The 20,502-nt window shown below is 35.4% G+C and overlaps 1 protein-coding gene across 2 annotated transcripts in view; it reads right to left on the bottom strand.

Moving 5' to 3' along the window:
• Positions 1 to 20,502, bottom strand: part of ACYP2 (acylphosphatase 2) — a 152,377-nt gene that overhangs the window by 120,264 nt on the left and 11,611 nt on the right. For both annotated transcript variants that reach the window (XR_001378464.2, NM_001434728.1), the window contains exons 2-3: positions 19,819 to 19,835; positions 17,104 to 17,213 (exon numbers count right to left, since the gene is read on the bottom strand). Coding sequence is in view for 1 of the 2 variants with exons in the window: in NM_001434728.1 (NP_001421657.1) it covers positions 17,104 to 17,213; positions 19,819 to 19,835 (127 nt within the window). In the remaining variant the exon portion in view is untranslated. The remainder of the gene's footprint in view (positions 1 to 17,103; positions 17,214 to 19,818; positions 19,836 to 20,502) is intronic.

Here is a 20,502-nt window from a genome sequence, read left to right on the forward strand (position 1 = left end):
TGTAAGGAAAGCCTGTGGTATGAAAGAGCAAAGCAAAACAAACAGAAACAAAAAAAGAAGGGCAAGGAGGTGTGAAAGAAAAGCGGCTTAGAAGAAACAGAAACAACGCAAAAAGCAGAAGAAAACAAAAAGAAAAACAATATCCTCAGAAAGACATGAAAAAAACAAGAACAAGGTGCTACAAAGTAGAAACAATTAAAAGGTAGTGGCAGAAAAAAATTTAAAAAATAAAAGGAAGGCTGGAAGACAAATTTGAGACAATTTCCCAGATAAAGTTTAGAAACTAGGCAAGAAAAGTTGGAAATTAGAGGATCAGGTCCACATAGAGGTTTCGAAAGAGGAGAACCAAGAGGAGAGAGGGAAAGAAATTGTCAAAGAAAGAATTCTCCTCCTCCAAGAGACCAGCATTTAAAAAGAAATTAAAACATGCACGAAGGCAGATAATTCTGAAAATGCAGACAAACAGGGATAAATTGAACATCTAAAAAGCTTTCTGAGAGGAATAAACAATCCTTTGTATGAGAATGACATCAAGTCTCTCAAGGGCAACACAAGAAGTCATGGAACTATGCCTTTAAAATTCTGAGTGGGAGGGGCCAGCCTGGTGGCTAGTGGTTAAGTTCGCAGGCTCCACTTCAGGGGCCTGAGGTTCGCCAGTTCGGATCCTGGGTGTAGACCTACACACCACTCATCAAGCCATGCTGTGGCAGACGTCCCACATATAAAGTAGAGGAAGATGGGCATGGATGTTAGCTCACAGCCAACCTTCCTCAGCAAAAAGAGGAGGATTGGCAGCAGATGTTAGCTCAGGGCTAATCTTCCTCAAAAAAAAAAAAAAATCCTGAGTGGGAGATGATTTTTGGTGTCGAATTTTATAACTCAAACAATCAATCAAGTCTGAGGGCAAATGAAGGCAGGCAAGGATACAAACTGTCTCTCTCGTACCTTTCCTTGGGAAGCTTATGGAAAATTTTGTTTCAACAAAGCAAGGGAATAAATCAAGGAAATGAAAACATGTGATTGAGGAAAGAGGAACTGCTCCAGGAAAAGGAGCAAACAGAAGCACTGGAATGACAGCTGTGCAGCAAGCCTAGAGCCAGACTGGGAGGAAGACAAGCTTCCAGGGAGAGCGCAACTGACAGGTTATGGGATGCACTCGACATTTAGAGGTAGATCTGCTGTGGGGTTTTGAAAAATATATTGTTAGGTCTATAGAGTTTCTGTTAGAGAAAAATAGTAGTATTAGATTAAACAATATGAAATTGCTGTTTTGTATGTCAAAATTTTGTCGAATATTGGCAGTTTCATATTGTTCAAGCTAGCTTACAGGTGAATAATATGATGCGAGAAATTCACTTTAAATACTCAAACAATAACAAAAACAAAAGAAAAGCTGGAGGAATATGTGAAACAAGAATGCCAGAAATTGTTACTGAAACTGGATAATAGACACATGGGGGTCATTGTCGCGTTCTCTCTATTCATGTGTATGTTTGAAAATCCCGCAATAAAAAAATGTAAAAAGAGAAAATCATGACAACACCAAAATGCAGAAAATTTCAATAATCTTTCAGACACCAGGAAGAATTTCCCCTTAGCAACGCTCAGATGAAGTCCAGTTATAGAGCCACCAGAAACAGGAAAAAAAAAAAAACAGTCAGTGAAAGAGCCCACCTATACTAGACCTACACTCACAAAGGGGCAGAAACACGAGGCTGTCCCACAGCCCCCATCCCATCCCTTCCTTTCTGCTTTGACTCCACTGATCCTAGGACTGCGTTGTGCAACAAAACAGTCCTCTTGGAAGCTGTTACGATTCTTTAGATCCAAAATCCAATAAAACAACCATTTCTCACTGCCCATCAACTCCTCCCAGCTCATTTCTTTTCTTGTCCAAACTAGATTCCAGGATCCATCATTCTATTCACACCCTTGTGAATACCCTCTAGTCCCTGCTCTCTCACTTCTCCGTGTAGCTGGCAACAAGCAGCCCTGGATGAACCCTCCTTCAACTCTTCTCTGCATCTGTATCCAGAAAACTAAATATTACTGGAGAAAAGCACCTAAACCAACTGACTGGCTAAATGTTAAATTTATCATTGCAGATTGTAAACTGGCAATTTTACTCTTATTGTCATCTTATATGCAGCTAAATTACTTTAAAGAAGCAATGTGTAAAACTGACAGCTGACTTCATAACACAACAACAGGAGCCAGAACATTGCAATGGCATCCACAGGCTGCTGGAAGAACATAACTGCCATGTTAGAATTCTACACACAGCAAAGATATTTTTCCAGAATAAAGGTAAAATAAAAATACATAGAGATAAACAAAAACTGAAGTAAATCACCAGCAGGCCCAAATTAAAGAAGACACTAAAGAACATTCGTCTGGCAGGATAGAAATATTCCTATACAGAAGCCCAGAGAATTGGGAAGGGGGGGAAGCAACAAAAATGGTAAATATATGGAAAAAAACCCCCAAAATTTGACTTAAAAAAATAATATGTCTTGTGAGGTTTAAAATAGATAAATAAAATACACAATAGCATCTAAATAAATAGGGAGATGAAGAGACATAAAGGGTGCTATAGATCTTGCATTGTTAGAAAAGAGAGTAAAGCCATAAATTAATAAGAAACTTACAGTTATGATTGTATGTTGCATCTCTAGGGAAAACACTAGTAAAAGAAATAAAAGAAGATACAACTTCTAAACTAATAGAGGGGAAAGTGTAATAATAAAAAATAGTCAATCCAAATGAAGGTTAGAAAGGAGAATAAAAGTAACATGGGGAACTAATAAGTGGAAAGAACATAGCAAAATGTAAAATTCATTCCAAATATATCAGTAATTCCATTAAGCTCAAATGGACTAAATAATCTAATTTAAAAACAAAGCTTATATGGTTGCATAAAGAAACAAAACTCAACTATATGCTGTTTACAAGGGACACATATAAAACACGATGAGAAAGAAACATTGAAAATAAAAGATATTCTATGAAAACACATACAGAAATAAAGCTTGTATGACCTATTAATATCAGACAAAGTAAGTTTAAGGCAAAAAGCATTATTAAAGATAGAGAGGGACACTTCATAATGATAAAAGGCTTAAGTCACCAGGAGACTACAATAGGTCTAAATTTGCATGCACCAGATAACATGGACTCAAAATATATAAAGTAAAAATTGACAAATCTGCCAGAAGAAAGAAGCAAGTCCACAATGATAATTGGACAAGCAGTCAAAATAAATCAATAAAGGTTTTGAACAATATGGTTCAGCAAATTTGATCTAATGGACATACAAAACACTATATCCAATGATTACAGGATATACATTCTTTGCAAGGCATAGACAACTTTTATAAAAATGATTATATACTGGGCCACAAAAACAGTCTTGACAAACTTCAAAGGACTGAAATCATATATAGAATATTCTCTGACTATAGGGTAAAATCAATAACAAAAGAATACCTAGAGAATCTGGATATATTTAGAAACTTATAAATATATTGCTAAATAATTCATGGATCAAAGAGAAAATTACCCTAAAATTACACTAATTGTATATAAAAACAGCTAAAACAGTGCATAGAGATAAAATTATAGACTTTTCAAATATATATTAGAAAAAAGAAAAGCAGAAAAATCAATGTACTAAGAATCCCTCTCAAGAAGTTATAAAAAGAGCAGCAAACTAAATGCAAAGAAAATAGAAGAAAATAATTGCAGCAAAATTGTAACAGCAAAATTAATGAAATAAGAAATAATCATATATAGAAAGAATCAACAAAGGCAGAAGTTAGTTCTTTGAGACGACTAATAATATCAATAAAAGCTTAGAGAGAAAAAGAGTAAAAAACAGTACAGACAACTGATGGAATTAAAGGGGAAAAATGCTATATATACTACAATATTAAAAAGATAATAATGTTTTATGCCAATAAATTGAAAATTTTTAAAAATATGAACGAATTTTTTCAAATACAACTTACAAAAATTGACAAAAGGAGAAGAAAATTTGAATAGTCCTAAAACTATAAAAAGGCATTGAATCTGTAATTAAAAACATTTTCACAAAGAAAACTCTCAGCCCAGAAGGAATAGCTGATGAATTCTACCATTTAAAGAGACCTGCATAACTTTGACATTATAAGAAAGGAAGATTACAGACCACTCTCTCACATGAATATAAGTGCAAAAATATTAAACAAACTAGGAGCAACAATATCTAGCAATATATAAAAAGAAAAATCAACTATAACTAACGAGTTTATCGTAATGTTGATTATCATTACAATATGATCAATATAATTTGTCTCAATAACAGAATAAAGGAGGAAAATCATATCATCTCAATAGACACAGAAAAAGTATTTGATAGGATTCAGCATCAATTAATGATTTTAAAAATAGAAGGGAATTTTAATCTGATAAATAGTATCTACAAAAAAACTTATAATCAAGTATACTATTTAATAGTAAAATGTTGAAAGTTTGAGATCAGTAACAAGACATGGATGCCTATTATCACTGCTACTTTTATTCAGTATTGTACTTGAAGTCCTAACCAGTATATAGTGAGGCAAGAAAAAGAAATAAGAAGGTAAAGAATAAGAAAGAAAAAACTAAAACTTTCATTATTCTTGGATGATATATAGAATCATGTACACAGAAAATTCAAAAGAATCTATATGCAAATTATGAGAGTCAACAAATAAGTTTAGCAAAGTCACTGGATATAAGGGCAATTTACAAAACTGAATTGAATTGGATTTCTACATATTAGCAATAAACAGAAAAAAATGCTTAAAAAGATAGCACTTATAACAGCATCAAAACTTCAAATACCCGGGGAAAAATATCCAAGACCTTTATGCAGAAAATTATATTATTGAGAGAATTAGAGAAGAACAAAATACATGAGAGATTTATCACATTTGAGACATAAAGTCTCCCTAAATTTATCTATACACTCAATGCAATTCCAGTCAAAATTCAACAGGTTGTTTTGTGAAACTTGATCTAAAACTTAAATGGTAATGCAAAGGTATAACCAACACAATCTTGATGAAGAGTAAGTTGGAACAACTTGTCTACCAGATGCCAGGCCTTATGGAGGAGAAAGGAGTAGCAGCATAGAAAGTGAATTTAAAAGCATTAAATTAAAATGTATGAAGACAGACTATGTAATAAAAAAAGGCACTGTTTATGAAGACGACACATCATAAACCTGTATGCATCAAACAACACAACAGCAAGAAATGTAAAGAAAAATTAAATTGCAAGGATAACTTGATAAAAATATACAGAAAGGCTTTAATGCACCTCTTTCACAATTAAGTGGATTCAGTTGTCAAAAAATAGTGGAATTGAATAATATAATCAACACATTCAAACATGTATACATGAAATCTCATATGCCTCAGAAAGAGAATATACCTTCTTTTCAGCTCTCTTTTACAGTCAACATTGTTGGGTATCCCCCAACAGCCATTCTCCCCTCTCTTCTTTCTTGATGCCAAATGCCATCTGCTAAGAGGAAATCTAAAAATGCCAGAACCCACCCCCAAATATCACTTGAAGCCAGGGCACAGGCCTGAGACTGAGTTCTGCCCAGCAGAACCTGTAGAAAATCTGCTGGGGTCTTTTAAGAATTTCCTCTCTGAGAAGAAAGAGTTGTGTGATGAAAAAGCCTCGCCTTCTTCCTGCCTTTGAACCAATTCTGTGAGGCTATGCAGGACTTGCAGGTGAGCAGAAGGGAAAAAAGCCAAGATGGTTCCAGAGAAACTGACCCCAGAACCCTAACATAAGGAGCCACCGAACCAACCTGGAACCACCTGCCTCAATCTTTTTGGAAAGTGAGAAAAATCAGTCCTTTCATTAAGCCACTTTTAATCGGATATTCTGTTACTCACAGCCTACGGCATCCTAATTAATCTATCCAAATAAATCATGTCACCAGAAGGACCTAACAAATTTTTAAAAGTAGAGATCTTCTAGGCCCCATTCTCAGATCATAATCAAATAAAAATAGAAATAAATAATGAAAGGTGACTAAAAATTTCATAAGCGCTGGAAATTTAAAAAATACATACCCAGAATACCACTGGTTATTAGCTCAAAGAGGAAATAAAAAATGAAATTACAAACTATCCAGAAAAGCAATGAAAAGAACACTTTTACCAAACCTTTGGAACAAAGCAAAAGCTATATTCAGGGGAAATGTCTAATCATTAACTTAAAAAGACTTAAAACTAAAGACAACTACATGTTGAACACTTAAAGAAAGAGCGACAAAAAAATAAAGAGGGAATTAATAAAGATGAAAGCTGAAATTAATGAAATGAAAAAGCAAAAAATAGTAGAAATGATCGATAAATCCAAAAGCTGTTTTTTAAAATATATCAATAAAATAAATAAATTCCTTCTGAACCTGATTACGGAAAAAGGAGGAGAGAATAAAATTATACAAGATTAGGAATTTTCAAAGGAGATATAAACACAGATACAAAGAGATTTTTTAAATTATAAAATCTACATCAACAAATTTGAAACCCTAGAACAATTGGATAATTTCCTAGCAAAATATAAATGAATCTGGGAACAAGTAGCAAACTCAAATACACCAATTACAATAGACCAGATGGCAAAGGTGGTTAAAGGCCAACCATTGAGAAGGGACCAGGACCAAGTGATTTCATAACTTGTTTCAGGCAAACCTAAGAACAGTAATTCCAATATTATTTAAATTATTCCAGAATGAAGGAAAGGATGGAAAACTTCCTAATACATTTTATGAAGCCAGCAACACCTTAACATCAAAACCTGATATAGTACCAAAAAAAGGGAAACCATAATCTTACTTATGTATATAGATGCAAAAATTCTATATAAAATATTGGCAGCAATATTAAGCAATGATTCAAAACAATAATACACTATGACTAATCAGAGCTTAAATCAAGGAATGCAAGAGTGAAATTCAATGTGACGAGGTATATTTACCAAAAATCAACAGCAAACATCATTCTACTTGGTGAAACAATAAAACTATTTCAAATAAAACCAGAAACCAGACAGGGATGTCCACTATTGCTACTATCATTCAACATTGGTTTGATGCATCTAGCAAATGACATAAACACTGAAAAAATGATACACTATTTTTGCTGATTACATAATTGTATATTTAGAAACTCCAATGACTATTTACAAAAAAAAAAAAAAAAAACCCTAGTAGGTCTAATGAGAATATTTGATAAGATAACTCTATGATATAAAATAAATATATAAAAGTTATTAGGTTTTCCCTATTCTAGCATTAGTACCCAGAAACGGAAATAAGAAAAATATTCCATACACAACAGTGAAAAAGGCAATAAAATATTGTTATGGACTGAATATGCCCCCGTCAAAATTCACATGTTGATATCTAACCCCCAATGTCTTGGTATTCGGCGTTGGGGCCTCTGGGAGGTAATTAGGTCATGAAGGTGAAACTCTCATGAATGGGATTAGTGTCCTTAGAAGCAGAGGCCAGAATTCTAGCTAGCTCTTCCCACCACGTGAGGATGCAGTGAGAAGTCAGTAGTCTGCAACCCAGAAGAGGGCTCTCACCAGAACCCGGCCTGGCCGGCACTCTGATCTGGGACTTCCAGCCTCCAGGACTTTAAGAAATAAATTTCTGCTGTTTATAAGCCACCCAGTCTGTAGCACTTTGTTAGAGCAGCTCAAACTGATGAAGACAAATACTTAGGAATAAACTCAGCAAGAAAAGCATATAACCTATATGATGATAATCATAAAATCATATTGAAGGATAAATTTTAAAATCTGAGCAAATGAAAAGATATCCATATTCTTAGAAGACAAGACTTAATATCAATTCTCTTGAAAATATAAAAATGTACCATTAAAAAGCAAGTAAAACAATGGGTTCCTAGAAGAGAAAAAGGACATTAGGCAAAAACTGAGAAAACCTGAATAAAATATAGACTTTAACGTATTAATATTGATTCATTAATTATAACGTATGTACTATCTTCAGAACTTTTCTGTAAATCTAAAACTGTTCTAAAAAATAAAGTTTATTTTAGATGGCATATCTGTAAGATAATCAGAGAAATTTTTTTTAGAAAACAAATATAATTCCAATTAAATGGATAAAAGTATCTCAAAGTTTAGAGAGAAAATAAAAGCTCAAGAAAGCAAATGAATGAATGAAGAAGAATGGTGAAAGGAAATATACTATAAAGCCACTGTAATTAAATCAATATGGAGTATTGTATAGGAATCCAGAAATAAAATCCAGTTTATATGAGATTTTAATACATGACAAAAAATGTATTTCAATTCAAGGGAAAAGAGTGATTATTTAATAAATGGTTCTGGTACAACTGGCTATCCATCTGGTAGAAAAGTCCCCAATCTCATATTATAAATAAAAAACAAATTCCAGATGGAGTAAATGCTTAATGTAATAAATAAAGCATCAAACATTAGAAGGAAACCAAGGAAACAACACAATCTGTTTCTTAACCAGAAAGAAAAGATAACCATAGTTGAGTTTATAAAAATTAAAAACAATTTTTGTTTAAAAAGCTATCATAAACAAAACTAACAAGCAAATGAGAGATTTGGGAAAATACTTGCAAAAGAGATAACAGATAATGAGTTAGTAATCATCACCAATATACAAAGAGCTCTTAAAAACTGGCTAGAGACAGGAATTCAATGCAAAATGGGTAAAGGATGTGAAAAGGGAGTTCACAAGAAAACACTACATGGTCCTGAGCATGAAAAAGCTCAAATTAACTAGTAATTAGAGAAATGCAAATTATAGTAAAAAATAATGTCACTCTACACCCAATCAGATAAAAGAAAAATTAGAGAGCAATAAAACCAATTGCAGACAGGATGAAGAGAAAAAAATGTAAATAGTTAACAGCTGTTTTGAAAAGCGGTCTGACAAATATTTTTAAATTAAAAATACACAGACATTCCAACCAACAAATCACACTCTTGGGACTCTCCCCCATAAAAATAAAATCCCCATGAAATGTTTATTATAGCATTGCTCTCATTGAAAAAGTAAATGAGAAACAAAATGAGTTCCCAGCAATAAGGTAATAAATAATGGGACATTTATACTGTAGAATATGAAGCAGCTATTCAAAAGAATGGATTAGAGCTATAACATCTGACTTGGAGGGATTTTGAATTGAATGGCAACAGTGAGATGCAGAGAAGTGCATACACCATGATCCCATATTTGAAAAGCAAACACTGATCACCATCCAAAAATATATGTGCACCCCAGTGTGTGTATATGAGAAGTTGGACATGGAGACAAACACAGAAGGAAACACACAGGTTGCTGACATAGATTACTGGTGGTGTGCGGGGGAGGAGAGGTGTGCAGCAGCTGGAAAGAAAAAATGGGCAGAACATACAATATGATTACAGTGATGTTGAGGAAATTAATCAAAAACCTGCTACAAAATAGATTACAATATAGCATGATTGGCATGAGCATCCATCCTCCACATAGTCCCCATTCTCAAACTACCTCATAGACATTCAGCATTCTCTCATCCATTGAACTATTAGTTGTGTACCGCATAAGCCTCACAACCTTTTCTTTTGTGCATTCTGTGACAATTCTACTGAAAAATACTGTTTTCCAATAACTGTTACCCCACATTTTATGAAATTACATTTTTAGACCTTACTTTTCAAGTGAGATGTGGTTTTACACACAAATAAAAGTATGTACCTATACATAAAGAAATTAGAAAAAATAAGAAGTTGGTAGTTATATATTTACGGATGTTGAATGCCCATGAAATGAAAAAGCTAGTTACAGAAAAATATGCATAAAGTATACTATTTCAGTAAAAACAAGCAAAATTCTAATTATTAATGTATGCTTGAATATTTTTAAGTGAAAGACAAAGCTCTGGAAAGTAGTCATGAGGCCATTGGCACAGGTTACGTAAAGGGGAGGGAAGCTGAGGGGAAGGTGCAGATTACTAGCCTTGTTCTTATGCCTCCCTGCATTTTGTTCCTTCACTTAGTACAATAAGCAAAAAAGTATTGCCTTTTAAATCTGAAAACATTAAGGAATGAAAACAAAGATAAACTACAAACCATAAAATAAAATAAATTGGGTATAATTAATACTACCTATCTCATAGGATCTGTTATGAAGATTAAATGAAATAATCTGTGTAAAGTGTTTAGCACACTGCCTAACATGTTGCAAATGCTCAATAAATGTTAGCGATACTTTATTAAAAAAAAAAAGATGGTAGAGTGACGTCAGCATCATGGCCGAGTGAGATCTCTGGTGATCTCTTCCGTCCACCATACAATGAAAAAGACATTGATACTCCAACAGAGGACATCCACACAACACAAAAGACATCTGAGAGACCCATGCAGCCATACGTCGGAGAGTGGAGAAGCTGGAGCCCCCCTCAGAGGAAGTGGAATGAGGTTAATAGAAAACTTCACTCCCTCCCCAAAAGACTGCCATCCAGGACTGCGCATGGCTTCAGAGAGGGAAGGAAGGGAGGAGAGGATGCTCATTCGCAGGACCATCAAAGATCCCAGACGTCCCTCCCAGCCTAGTGGAAAGCCCCTACTGAGATGAAAGCTAATGCAGGGGTGACCTCATCAAGCCAAACCCCAGGAGAGCAGATAGCAACGGCAGAGTGATAAAACCCCTGAGAGCACACAGAAGAAAGCGCCCCTCCCTCCCACCTGCCCAGAGCCAGCTCCAGTGCCTAAGATCCCAGCTGATGGCAGATGGCTCAGAATATGTGGCTCTTGACCCCCATCCAGTGGCAATAGGTGGTAACTGCGACCAAATAATACTAGGATGCAAAAGAACCAAGGCACACCTTCTAGCAGTATCAAAAATTGTGTTGGGGCTGGCCCCGTGGCCGAGTGGTTAAGTTCACGTGCTCCGCTGCAGGTGGCGCAGTGTTTCGTTGGTTTGAATCCTGGGCACGGACATGGCACTGCTCATCAAACCACACTGAGGCAGCGTCCCACATGCCACAACTAGAAGGACCCACAATGAAGAATATACAACTATGTACCGGGGGGCTTTGGGGAGAAAGAGGAAAAAATAAAATCTTTAAAAAAAAAACTTAAAAGAAAAATTGTGTTAAATCCCCAGACCAGAGAGAAAATGACAAGTATCCAGAAATCAGTCCTGAAGACACAGAAATATATAATCGAAATGACAGAGAATTCAAAATAGCTATTATCAAAAAACTCAATGAGTTAAAAGAGAATGTAGAGAAACAACTCAACAAGTTCAGAAGCTACTTCACAAAAGAGATTGAAACTATAAAGAAGAGTCAATCAGAAATAATGGAGATGAAAGACACAATCAATGGGACAAAACACAATATGGATTCCCTGAATGCTCGATCGGACACCATAGAGGAGCAAACCAGCATAATGGAGGATAGACATATTGAAAAATTCCAGATAGAGGAGGAGAGAAAACTAAGACTAAAAACAAATGAAGAAAGTCTCCAAGAAATATCTGACTCAATTAGGAAATGCAACATAAGAATTACAGGTATTCAAGAGGGAGGAGAGAAGGAGAATGAAGCAGAAAGCTTGTTCAAAGAAATAATGGCAGAGAACGTCCTAAACCTGGGGAAGGAGATGGAAATCCATGTGGAAAGGCTATCAGATCTCCTAAATGTGTCAATTGTAAAAAGACATACAGCAAGGCATATAGTAGTGAAACTGGCAAAAGTAAATGAGAAATGAAAAATACTAAGGGCAGCAAGGCAGAAGAAAATAACCTACAAAGGAACTACTATCAGGTTTTCAGTGGATTTCTCTGCAGAAACCTTACAGGCTAGGAGAGAACTGAAATGACATATTTAAATCTTTGAAGGACAAAAACTTCCAGCGAAAATACTCTATCCAGTGAAAATATCCTTCAGATATGATGGAGAAATAAAAACTTTCCCAGACAAACAAAAGCTAAGGGAGTTCATAGCCACAAGACCCCCCCACACACACTTACAAGAAATTCTCAAGAAGACCCTCCTACCTGAAAAATAAAAGGGGGGGAGAAAGGGGTTACAAACCATGGAATAAGGAGACAAATAGGTAGACAAAAGCAGAAAATTGTAGCTATACATCAGAACAGATTAGCAAATACTCAAGTATAACATTAAAGATACAGGGAAGGAAAACACCAAAAAGAAAGGTAATCTTGTCATTTTAACCACAAACTCACAACACAAGATGGAATAAGACTTGAGAAAAACAACTTAGGAGAGGAAGAGGAAAGGGACTGAATCGGTTTAATCTAAGGAAGTAAGAGGCCATCAGAAAATGGACTACCTTATCTACAAGATTTTGAATACAAACCTCATGGTAACCACTAAACAAAAAAGCAGAACAGAGACACAAATAATACATAAGGAGAAAACAAAGAAACACAACATAAAAAACTACATAACTCAATTGGTAGACTGAAACACATGGGATGAGAAACAAAGGAAATGCAGGAGAACTGGAAAATGAGTGATAAAATGGCTGCATTAAGCCCTCATATATCAATAATCACCCTAAATGTAAATGGATTGAATTCTCCAATAAAAAAACATAGAGTGGCGAGATGGATTAAAGAACAAGACCCAACAATATGCTGCCTCCAGGAAACACACCTCAGCTCCAATGACAAACACAGGCTCAGAGTGAAGGGATGGAAGACGATACTCCAAACTAATGGCAAACAAAAGAAAGCAGATGTCGCGATACTTATCTCAGGCAAAGTAGACTTTAAGACAAGACAGGTAAAGAGAGACAAAGAGGGGCAGTATATAATGATCAAAGGGACACTCCACCAAGATGACATAACACATAAATATCTATGCACCCAACACAGGAGCACCAAAATACTAGCAACTATTAACAAACCTAAAAGGAGATATTAATAACAAAACAATAATAGTAGGGGACCTCAACACTCCACTCATATCAATGGATAGATCCTCTAGAAAGAAAATCAACAAGGAAACAGTGGAATTAAGGAAAAACTAGATCAGTTGGACTTAATAGACATATATAGAACACTCCATCCAAAAACAGCAGAATGCACATTCTTCTCAAGTGTGCATGGAACGTTCTCAAGGATAGACCGTATGTTGGGAAACAAGGCAAGCCTCAACAAATTTAAGAAGATTGAAATAATAACAAGCATCTTTTCCAATCACAATGCTATGAAGCTAAAAATTAATTAAAAGAAAAAAGCTGAGAAAGGGACAAAGATGCGGAGACTAAGCAACAGGTTATTGAACAACCAATGGATCATTGAAGAAATTAAAGGAAAAATAAAAAAAATCTAGAGACAAATGAAAATGAAAACATACCATATCAACTCATACAAGATGCAGCAAAAGCGGTACTAAGAGGGAAACTCATCGCAATACAGGCTCACCTTAGCAAACAAGAAAAATGCCAAATAAGCTAACCTAACTGAATTTGAAAAAGAAGAATAAACAAAGCCCAAAGTCAGCAGAAGGAGAGAAATAATAAAAATCAGTGCAGAAATAAATGCAACTGAAACAAAAAATGCAGCAGAAAGGATCAATGAAACAAAGAGCTGTTCTTTGGGAAGATAAATAAAATTGACAAACCCCTAGTCAGACCTACAAAGAAAAAGAGAGAGAAAGCTCAGATAAATAAAATTAGAAATGAAAGAAAAAAAATAACAATGGATACCACAGAAATACAAAAGATTATAAGAGAATACTACAAAAAGCTGTATGCCAACAAAATGGACAATGTAGAAGAAATGGATAAATTCTTAGACTCTCACAACCTCCTAAAGCTGAATCAAGAAGAAATAGATAATCTGAGTAGGCCAATCCAAGTAAGAAGATTGAAACAGTAATCAAAAACATCCCAAAAAATAAAAGCCCAGGACCAGACGCCTTCCCCAGAGAATTCCACCAAACTTTCAAAGAGGATTTAATACCTATCCTTCTCAAGCTATTCCAAAAAATTAGGGAAGATGGAAGGCTTCCTAACAAATTCTACGAGACCAACATCACTCTGATACCAAAGCCTGACAAGGACAACACAAAAAAGGAAAACTACAGGCCAGTATCGCTGATGAACATAGATGCAAAAATCCTCAACAATATATTGGCAACCTGAATACAGCAATACATCAAAAAGATCATACATCATGATCAAATGGGATTTATACCAGGGACACAGGGATGGTTCAACATCCACAAATCAATCAATGTGATACTGCACATTAACAAAATGAAGAATAAAAACTGCATGATCATCTCAATAGATGCAGAAAAAGCATTTGACAGGACCCAACATCCATTTATGATAAAAACTCTTAATAAAATTGGGATAGAAGGTAATTACCTCAACATAATAAAGGTCATATATGACAAACCCATAGCCAACATCATACTCAATGGGGAAAAAACTGAATGCCATCCCTCTGAGAACAGGAACAAGACAAGCATGCCCACTATCACCACTCTTATTCAACATAGTACTGGAGGTTGTTTTTTTTAACTTTTTATTAAGATTATGATAGTTTACAATCTTGCGAAATTTCAGTTGTACATTATTATTAGTCATGTTGTAGGTGAGTACTGGAGGTTTTGGCCGGAGCAATTAGGCAAGAGAAAGGAATAAAAGGAATCCAAATAGGGAGTGAAGAAGTGAAACTCTCGCCATTTGCAGACAACATGATCTTATATATAGAAAACCCTGAAGAGTCCATCAGAAAACTATTAGAAATAATCAACAACTACACTAGAGTTGCAGGGTACAAAATCAACTAACAAAAATCACATGCATTTCTATACTCTAATAACGAACTTACAGAAAGAGAACTAAAGAATACAATTCCATGTACAATCCCAACAAAAAGAATAAAATATCTACGAATAAATTTGACCAAGGAGGTGAAGGACTTATACAATGAAAACTATAAGACATTATTGAAGGAAATAGATGACGACATAAAGAGATGGAAAGAGATTCCATGCACATGGATTAGAAGAATAAACATAGTTAAAATGTCCATACTACTGAAAGCTATCTCCAGATTCAGTGCAATCCCAATCAGAATCCCATTGACATTCTTCACGGAAATAGAACAAAGAATCCTAAAATTCATATGGGGCAACCAAAGACCCTGAATTGCTAAAGCAATCCCGAGAAAAAAGAACAAAGTGGGAGGCATCACAATCCCTGACTTCAAAATGTACTACAAAGCCATTATCAAAACAGCATGGTACTGGTACAAAAACGGGCACACTGATCAATGGAGCAGAACTGAAAGCCGAGAAATAAAACCGCACATCTACGGACAGCTTATCTTTGACAAAGGTGCCAAGAACATAGAATGAAGAAAAAATAGTCTCTTCAATAAATGGTGCTGGGAAAAACGGACCGCAAAAAGAATGAAAGCAGACCATTGTCTCGCACCACCACAAAAATAAACTCAAAATGGATCAAAGACTTGAAGATAAGTCCTGAAATCATAAAACTCCTGGAAGATAATATAGGTGTACAGTCTTTGACATCGAACTTAAAAGGATCTTTTCAAATACCACGTCTTCTCAGACAAGGGAAACAAATGAAAAATAAACAAGTGGGACTTCATCAGACTAAAGAGCTTCTGCAAGGCAAAAGAAGCTAGGATCAAAACAAAAAGACAACCCACAAATTGGGAGAAAATATTTGCAAATCATATATCCAACAAGGGGTTAATCTCTGTAGTATATAAGGAACTCACACAACTGAACAACAAAAAAACAAACAGTCCAATCAAAAAATGGGCAGAGGATATGAACAGACATTTTTCCAGAGAAGATATACAGATGGCCAATAAACACATGAAAAGATGTTCAACATCGCTAATCATCAGGTAAATGCAAACCAAAACTACACTAAGATACCACTTTACACCTCTTAAAATGGCTATAATCACTAAGACTAAAACTAACAAATGTTGGAGAAGGTGCGGAGAAAAGGGAACCCTCATACCCTGCTGGTGGGAATGCAAACTGGTGCAGCCACCTTGGAAAACAGTAGAGAGATTCCTCAAAAAACTAAAAATAGAAATACCACATGACCCAGCTATCCCACTACTGGGTATCGACCCAAACAATTTGAAATCAACAATCCAAAGTAACATATGTACCCCTATGTTCATCACAGCACTATTCACAATAGCTAAGACATGGAAATAATCCAAGTGCCCACTGACTGATGATTGGATAAAGAAGATGTGGTGTACATATATACAATGGAATACTACTCTGGCATAAAAAAAGAAAAAATCATCCCATTTGCAACAACACGTATGGACCTGGAGGGTATTATGCTAAGCAAAATAAGCCAGAGTGAGAAAGACAAACACCATATGATTTCACTCATATGTGGAATATAAACAAACACATGGACAAAGAAAACAGTTCAGTGGTTACCATAGGGACGGGGGTGGGGGGTGAAGGGGAGCACTTACGTGGCGAGAGACAAGAAATAATGTACAACTGAAATTTCACAATGATGTAAACTATTATGAACTCAATAATAATAATAATAAAAAAAAGAGAGAACAGTGGAAATTGTGAAGCTGAAAAGCCTTTGGAAATCACACTGTGCACACAGGGCACTTTTGTCTATATTACTGAATCTGCTCTCCTTTGGACTGCAAGGACTCAGAACCATCCTAAGGCACTGTGCTTCTTCACAACCACTTCAGATGAGAAACACTTGGGCCCTGGATGTTGCCCCCATATTAGTGGAGACTTTACAGAGCACATTTCACGTAGACTGGAGAGAGATGCTGTTGCTCTCTTTAGGGGCCTGCCCAAGTGGGAAATCCATTCTTAAATGTAGAAATCCTACTCTCAACTCTATTTCTTTGCTGGTCTGCCTAAAGCCTGTTAGTTTAGTTGTAATCTATAAACTAAATTTGGCTCATCAATACGATTCTTATTGTCCAGTGAAACATTAAGGTAATTTCATAAATTGCATGAGTGTGCTCTTAGTCTTATTACTTACATGGAATTGACTTTCTCTTCAGGGCCTTGCACTTGGCCTGTCACAGTGCCTTTGCTGGTATTCTTCACCCAGCCAACCACTCCTATTTTCCTAGCCTCATCTTCTGCGTACTGGTTTCAGGGGAAAACAAGAGAGACGAAGTCCAGCATCAAAAGTCTGAATTCACAACATACTTTATCCTAACACTCAAAAAATGCAAAGCTGACAATAACTTTTTTTTCCAAAATATAGTCTACACCAAAAATTGTGCAGCTGACCTATGGTTAATACCTTTCTTTACAAGAACCTTCGCTTCAGTGCTATTTTTTGTTAAATTCCACTTTCAGTAAAGACAGCACATTATGACACAATAAACTGATAGTGGGAATTACTTCAGAAACAGTTTCCATGATGTGTTTTGGGATCCATAAGATTCAGCTGCATTGCTCCCCTGTCTGCTAACACTAAATTACATTGTTAATCTGCATTCCAAATGATCGTCACTCCAAGAATCGCAATCACTGAGGAAAGATAACCAGTTATGGTCAATATAAAGTATTCGATTAAAAGATTCTGATGTTTTCTGTTGGCTCTGGACTTGCCGCATGTTATATAATTGTCTTTGGGTAAATTTATGTCTCCTATTATTCTTAATTTTTTTTAATTCCTTTTCCTGGTTCCAAATTCAGTTATGCTACTGACAAATGAAAAACTAGCAACATTTTAATTTTGAATTATTTCAACTATATCATACTAAAGTTCTTGTGGATTCAATCTACTAGAACTTTTTAAAAACATGCTCTTCCCTGTTTGGAGTCCAGGGTGACCAAGATCTCTATCCTGCACATGCTCAACAAAAATGAAGCAACACAAACCGAGTTGGTTACAGCTAGGAGTGATGTAGAAGCTGGTTCTGAAAATAAGTCAAGCTCTCACAGGTAATAATGAAAAGGAAGATAATTTGAACTGTAGGGGATGGAACTACCTCAAAATGCGGAGACTTTACTGGTGGGAATATGTTAAAACTCTCAGAGGTTAAGAACAGAGACCTAGTGACTGCCAACTCAGATAACAGGTGAAAATAAATGCCACATTTAACTTTTAGGAAAGGTATATATACCAAAAACTAAAAGTTTAGGGGCTGGCCTGGTGGCATAGTGGTTAAGTTCAGGCACTCCACTTCAGCAGCCTGGGGTTTGCAGGTTCAGATCCGGGCACAGACCTAGCACTACTGGTCAAGCCACGCTGTGGCGGCACCCCACATCAAATGGAGGAAGACTGGCACAGATGTTAGCCCAGGGCTAAGTTTCCTCACAAAAAAAATTTTTTTAAATAAAAATTTAAAAGGCAACAAGGAGTTTAAACTTCTAAAAATCTGGGAATCGCTTCCCTATGCAACATGAGCATTTTTCATCTTGCAATTTCTGTATTCCCTTGCCTGGAAGGATTGTTTCATTCATAACAAGTGGAAGATCTCATACTTTATATTCAATATGCCTAATTAAATGTTTAATTCAATCATCCCAAGAGAAGTACTTTTGAAATTCATAGAAAATATTAACTAAAAACTGGGAGGCTGTAAAGTTTTTAATAGACTACCTTTTTTTCACCATACAAAGTTATTACTATATTATTGACTATATTCCCTCTGCTGTACATTACATACCTGTGACTTTATTTTATAACTGGAAGTCTGTACCTCTTAATCCCTTTCACCTATTCCACCCACCCTCAACCCCTCCCCTCTGGTAACCAACAGTTTGTTTCCTGTACCTATGAGTCTGTTTCTGTTTTGTTTTGTTTGTTCATTTGTTTTGTTTTTTAGATTCCACATATAAGTGAAATTACATGGTATTTGTCTTTCTCTGTCTGATTTATTTCACTTAGCATATTACCCTCTAGGTCCATCCATGTTGTCACAAATGGCAAGATTTCATTCTTTTTTATGGCTGAGTAATATTCCAGAGTGTGTGTGTGCATATACATATATATATGTGTATGTGGTATATGTATATATATACCACTTCTTCTTTACCCATTCATCTATTGCCGAATACTTAGATTGCTTCCATACCTTGGCTATTACAAATAATGCAATGAACATGGGGTGCATTTATCTCTTTGAACTAGCACTTTCATTTTCTTCAGATACTCAGAATTGGAATCGCTGGATCGTATGGTAGTTCTATTTTTAATTTTTTGAGGAGGTTCCATACTGTTTTCCATAGTAGCTGCACCAATTTACATTCCCATCAATAGTGTATGAGGGTTCCCTTTTCTCCACGTCCTCTCCAACAGTTGTTATTTTCAGTCTTTTTGATAATAGCTATGCTGACAGGTGTGAGGTGGCACTCATTGTGGTTTTGATTTGCATTTCCCTGATGATTAGTGATGTTGAGCATCTTTTCATGTGTCTGTTGGTCGTCTGTGTGTCTTCTTTGGGAAAAGGTCTATTCAAGTCCTCTGCCCATTTTTTAATAAGGTTGTTTTTTTTTTTATATTAAGTTGCATGAGTTCTTTATATATTTTGAATATTAACTACTTTCTAAAGATGGCTTTAATAAAAATCTTAATCAGTAATTTTGAAGAAATGCAAATATTTCTTCTTCATTTGCTGTCAAGGACGGAATAAGCAATACACTAGCACTAAGTAGAAAACTGCTCACTCTCTGTGATTAGAAATAACAGTGAAAAAAATGACAAAAATAAATAAATAAACAGATTGTATTGACTTACCATTCTGAAGCAGACACCTGTATAAAAGAAAGACAAAAAGAAATGTCAGCTTGTCTACCTTTAAAAAAATTGTATATGTCCTAACTTAACTTTCATATATTTTATTACTTAGCAAGTAAGCAAAATGAACAAACTTTTAACATCTGAATGTATTCAAAAGTGTTTTTAAGAGAAAGGGAAGATTATTTTTGGAGAAAAATAGTAATATTCTAAAACTAAAGTATAATGAAACTCTGAACTGTGCATTCATTCTATTTTAAAATGCTAAATAAAACAAAATACTTATTACAAGGACAGTTGAGTATATTTGGCATAAAATTTACCTATTCTCAGCTTTTAGAATTTCTTCTTTGTATTTGTTAGTGCCATGGAGTTGATTCTAACTCCTAGCACCCCGTGTACAGCAGAGTGGAACCCTGCCTGGTCTTTTTGCATCATCCTCTCGCCTTCCACTGCTATATTAGACAATGCTCCACTGCTATTTATAGGGTTTTCATAGCCAATTTTTTCCGAAGTGGGTAACCAAGTCCTTTTTCCTAGGCTGTCGAGGCTGGAAGTTCCACTGAAACTTGTCCACTTTGTGTGACCCAGCTGGTATGTGAAATACTGGTGGCATAGCTTTCAGCATCACAGCAACATGCAGCCACTAGAGTATGACAACTGCCAGATGGGTGGTATGCTTCC

This window comes from Equus caballus, chromosome 15, assembly GCF_041296265.1.
Source record: "Equus caballus isolate H_3958 breed thoroughbred chromosome 15, TB-T2T, whole genome shotgun sequence".
Lineage (NCBI taxonomy): Eukaryota > Metazoa > Chordata > Mammalia > Perissodactyla > Equidae > Equus > Equus caballus.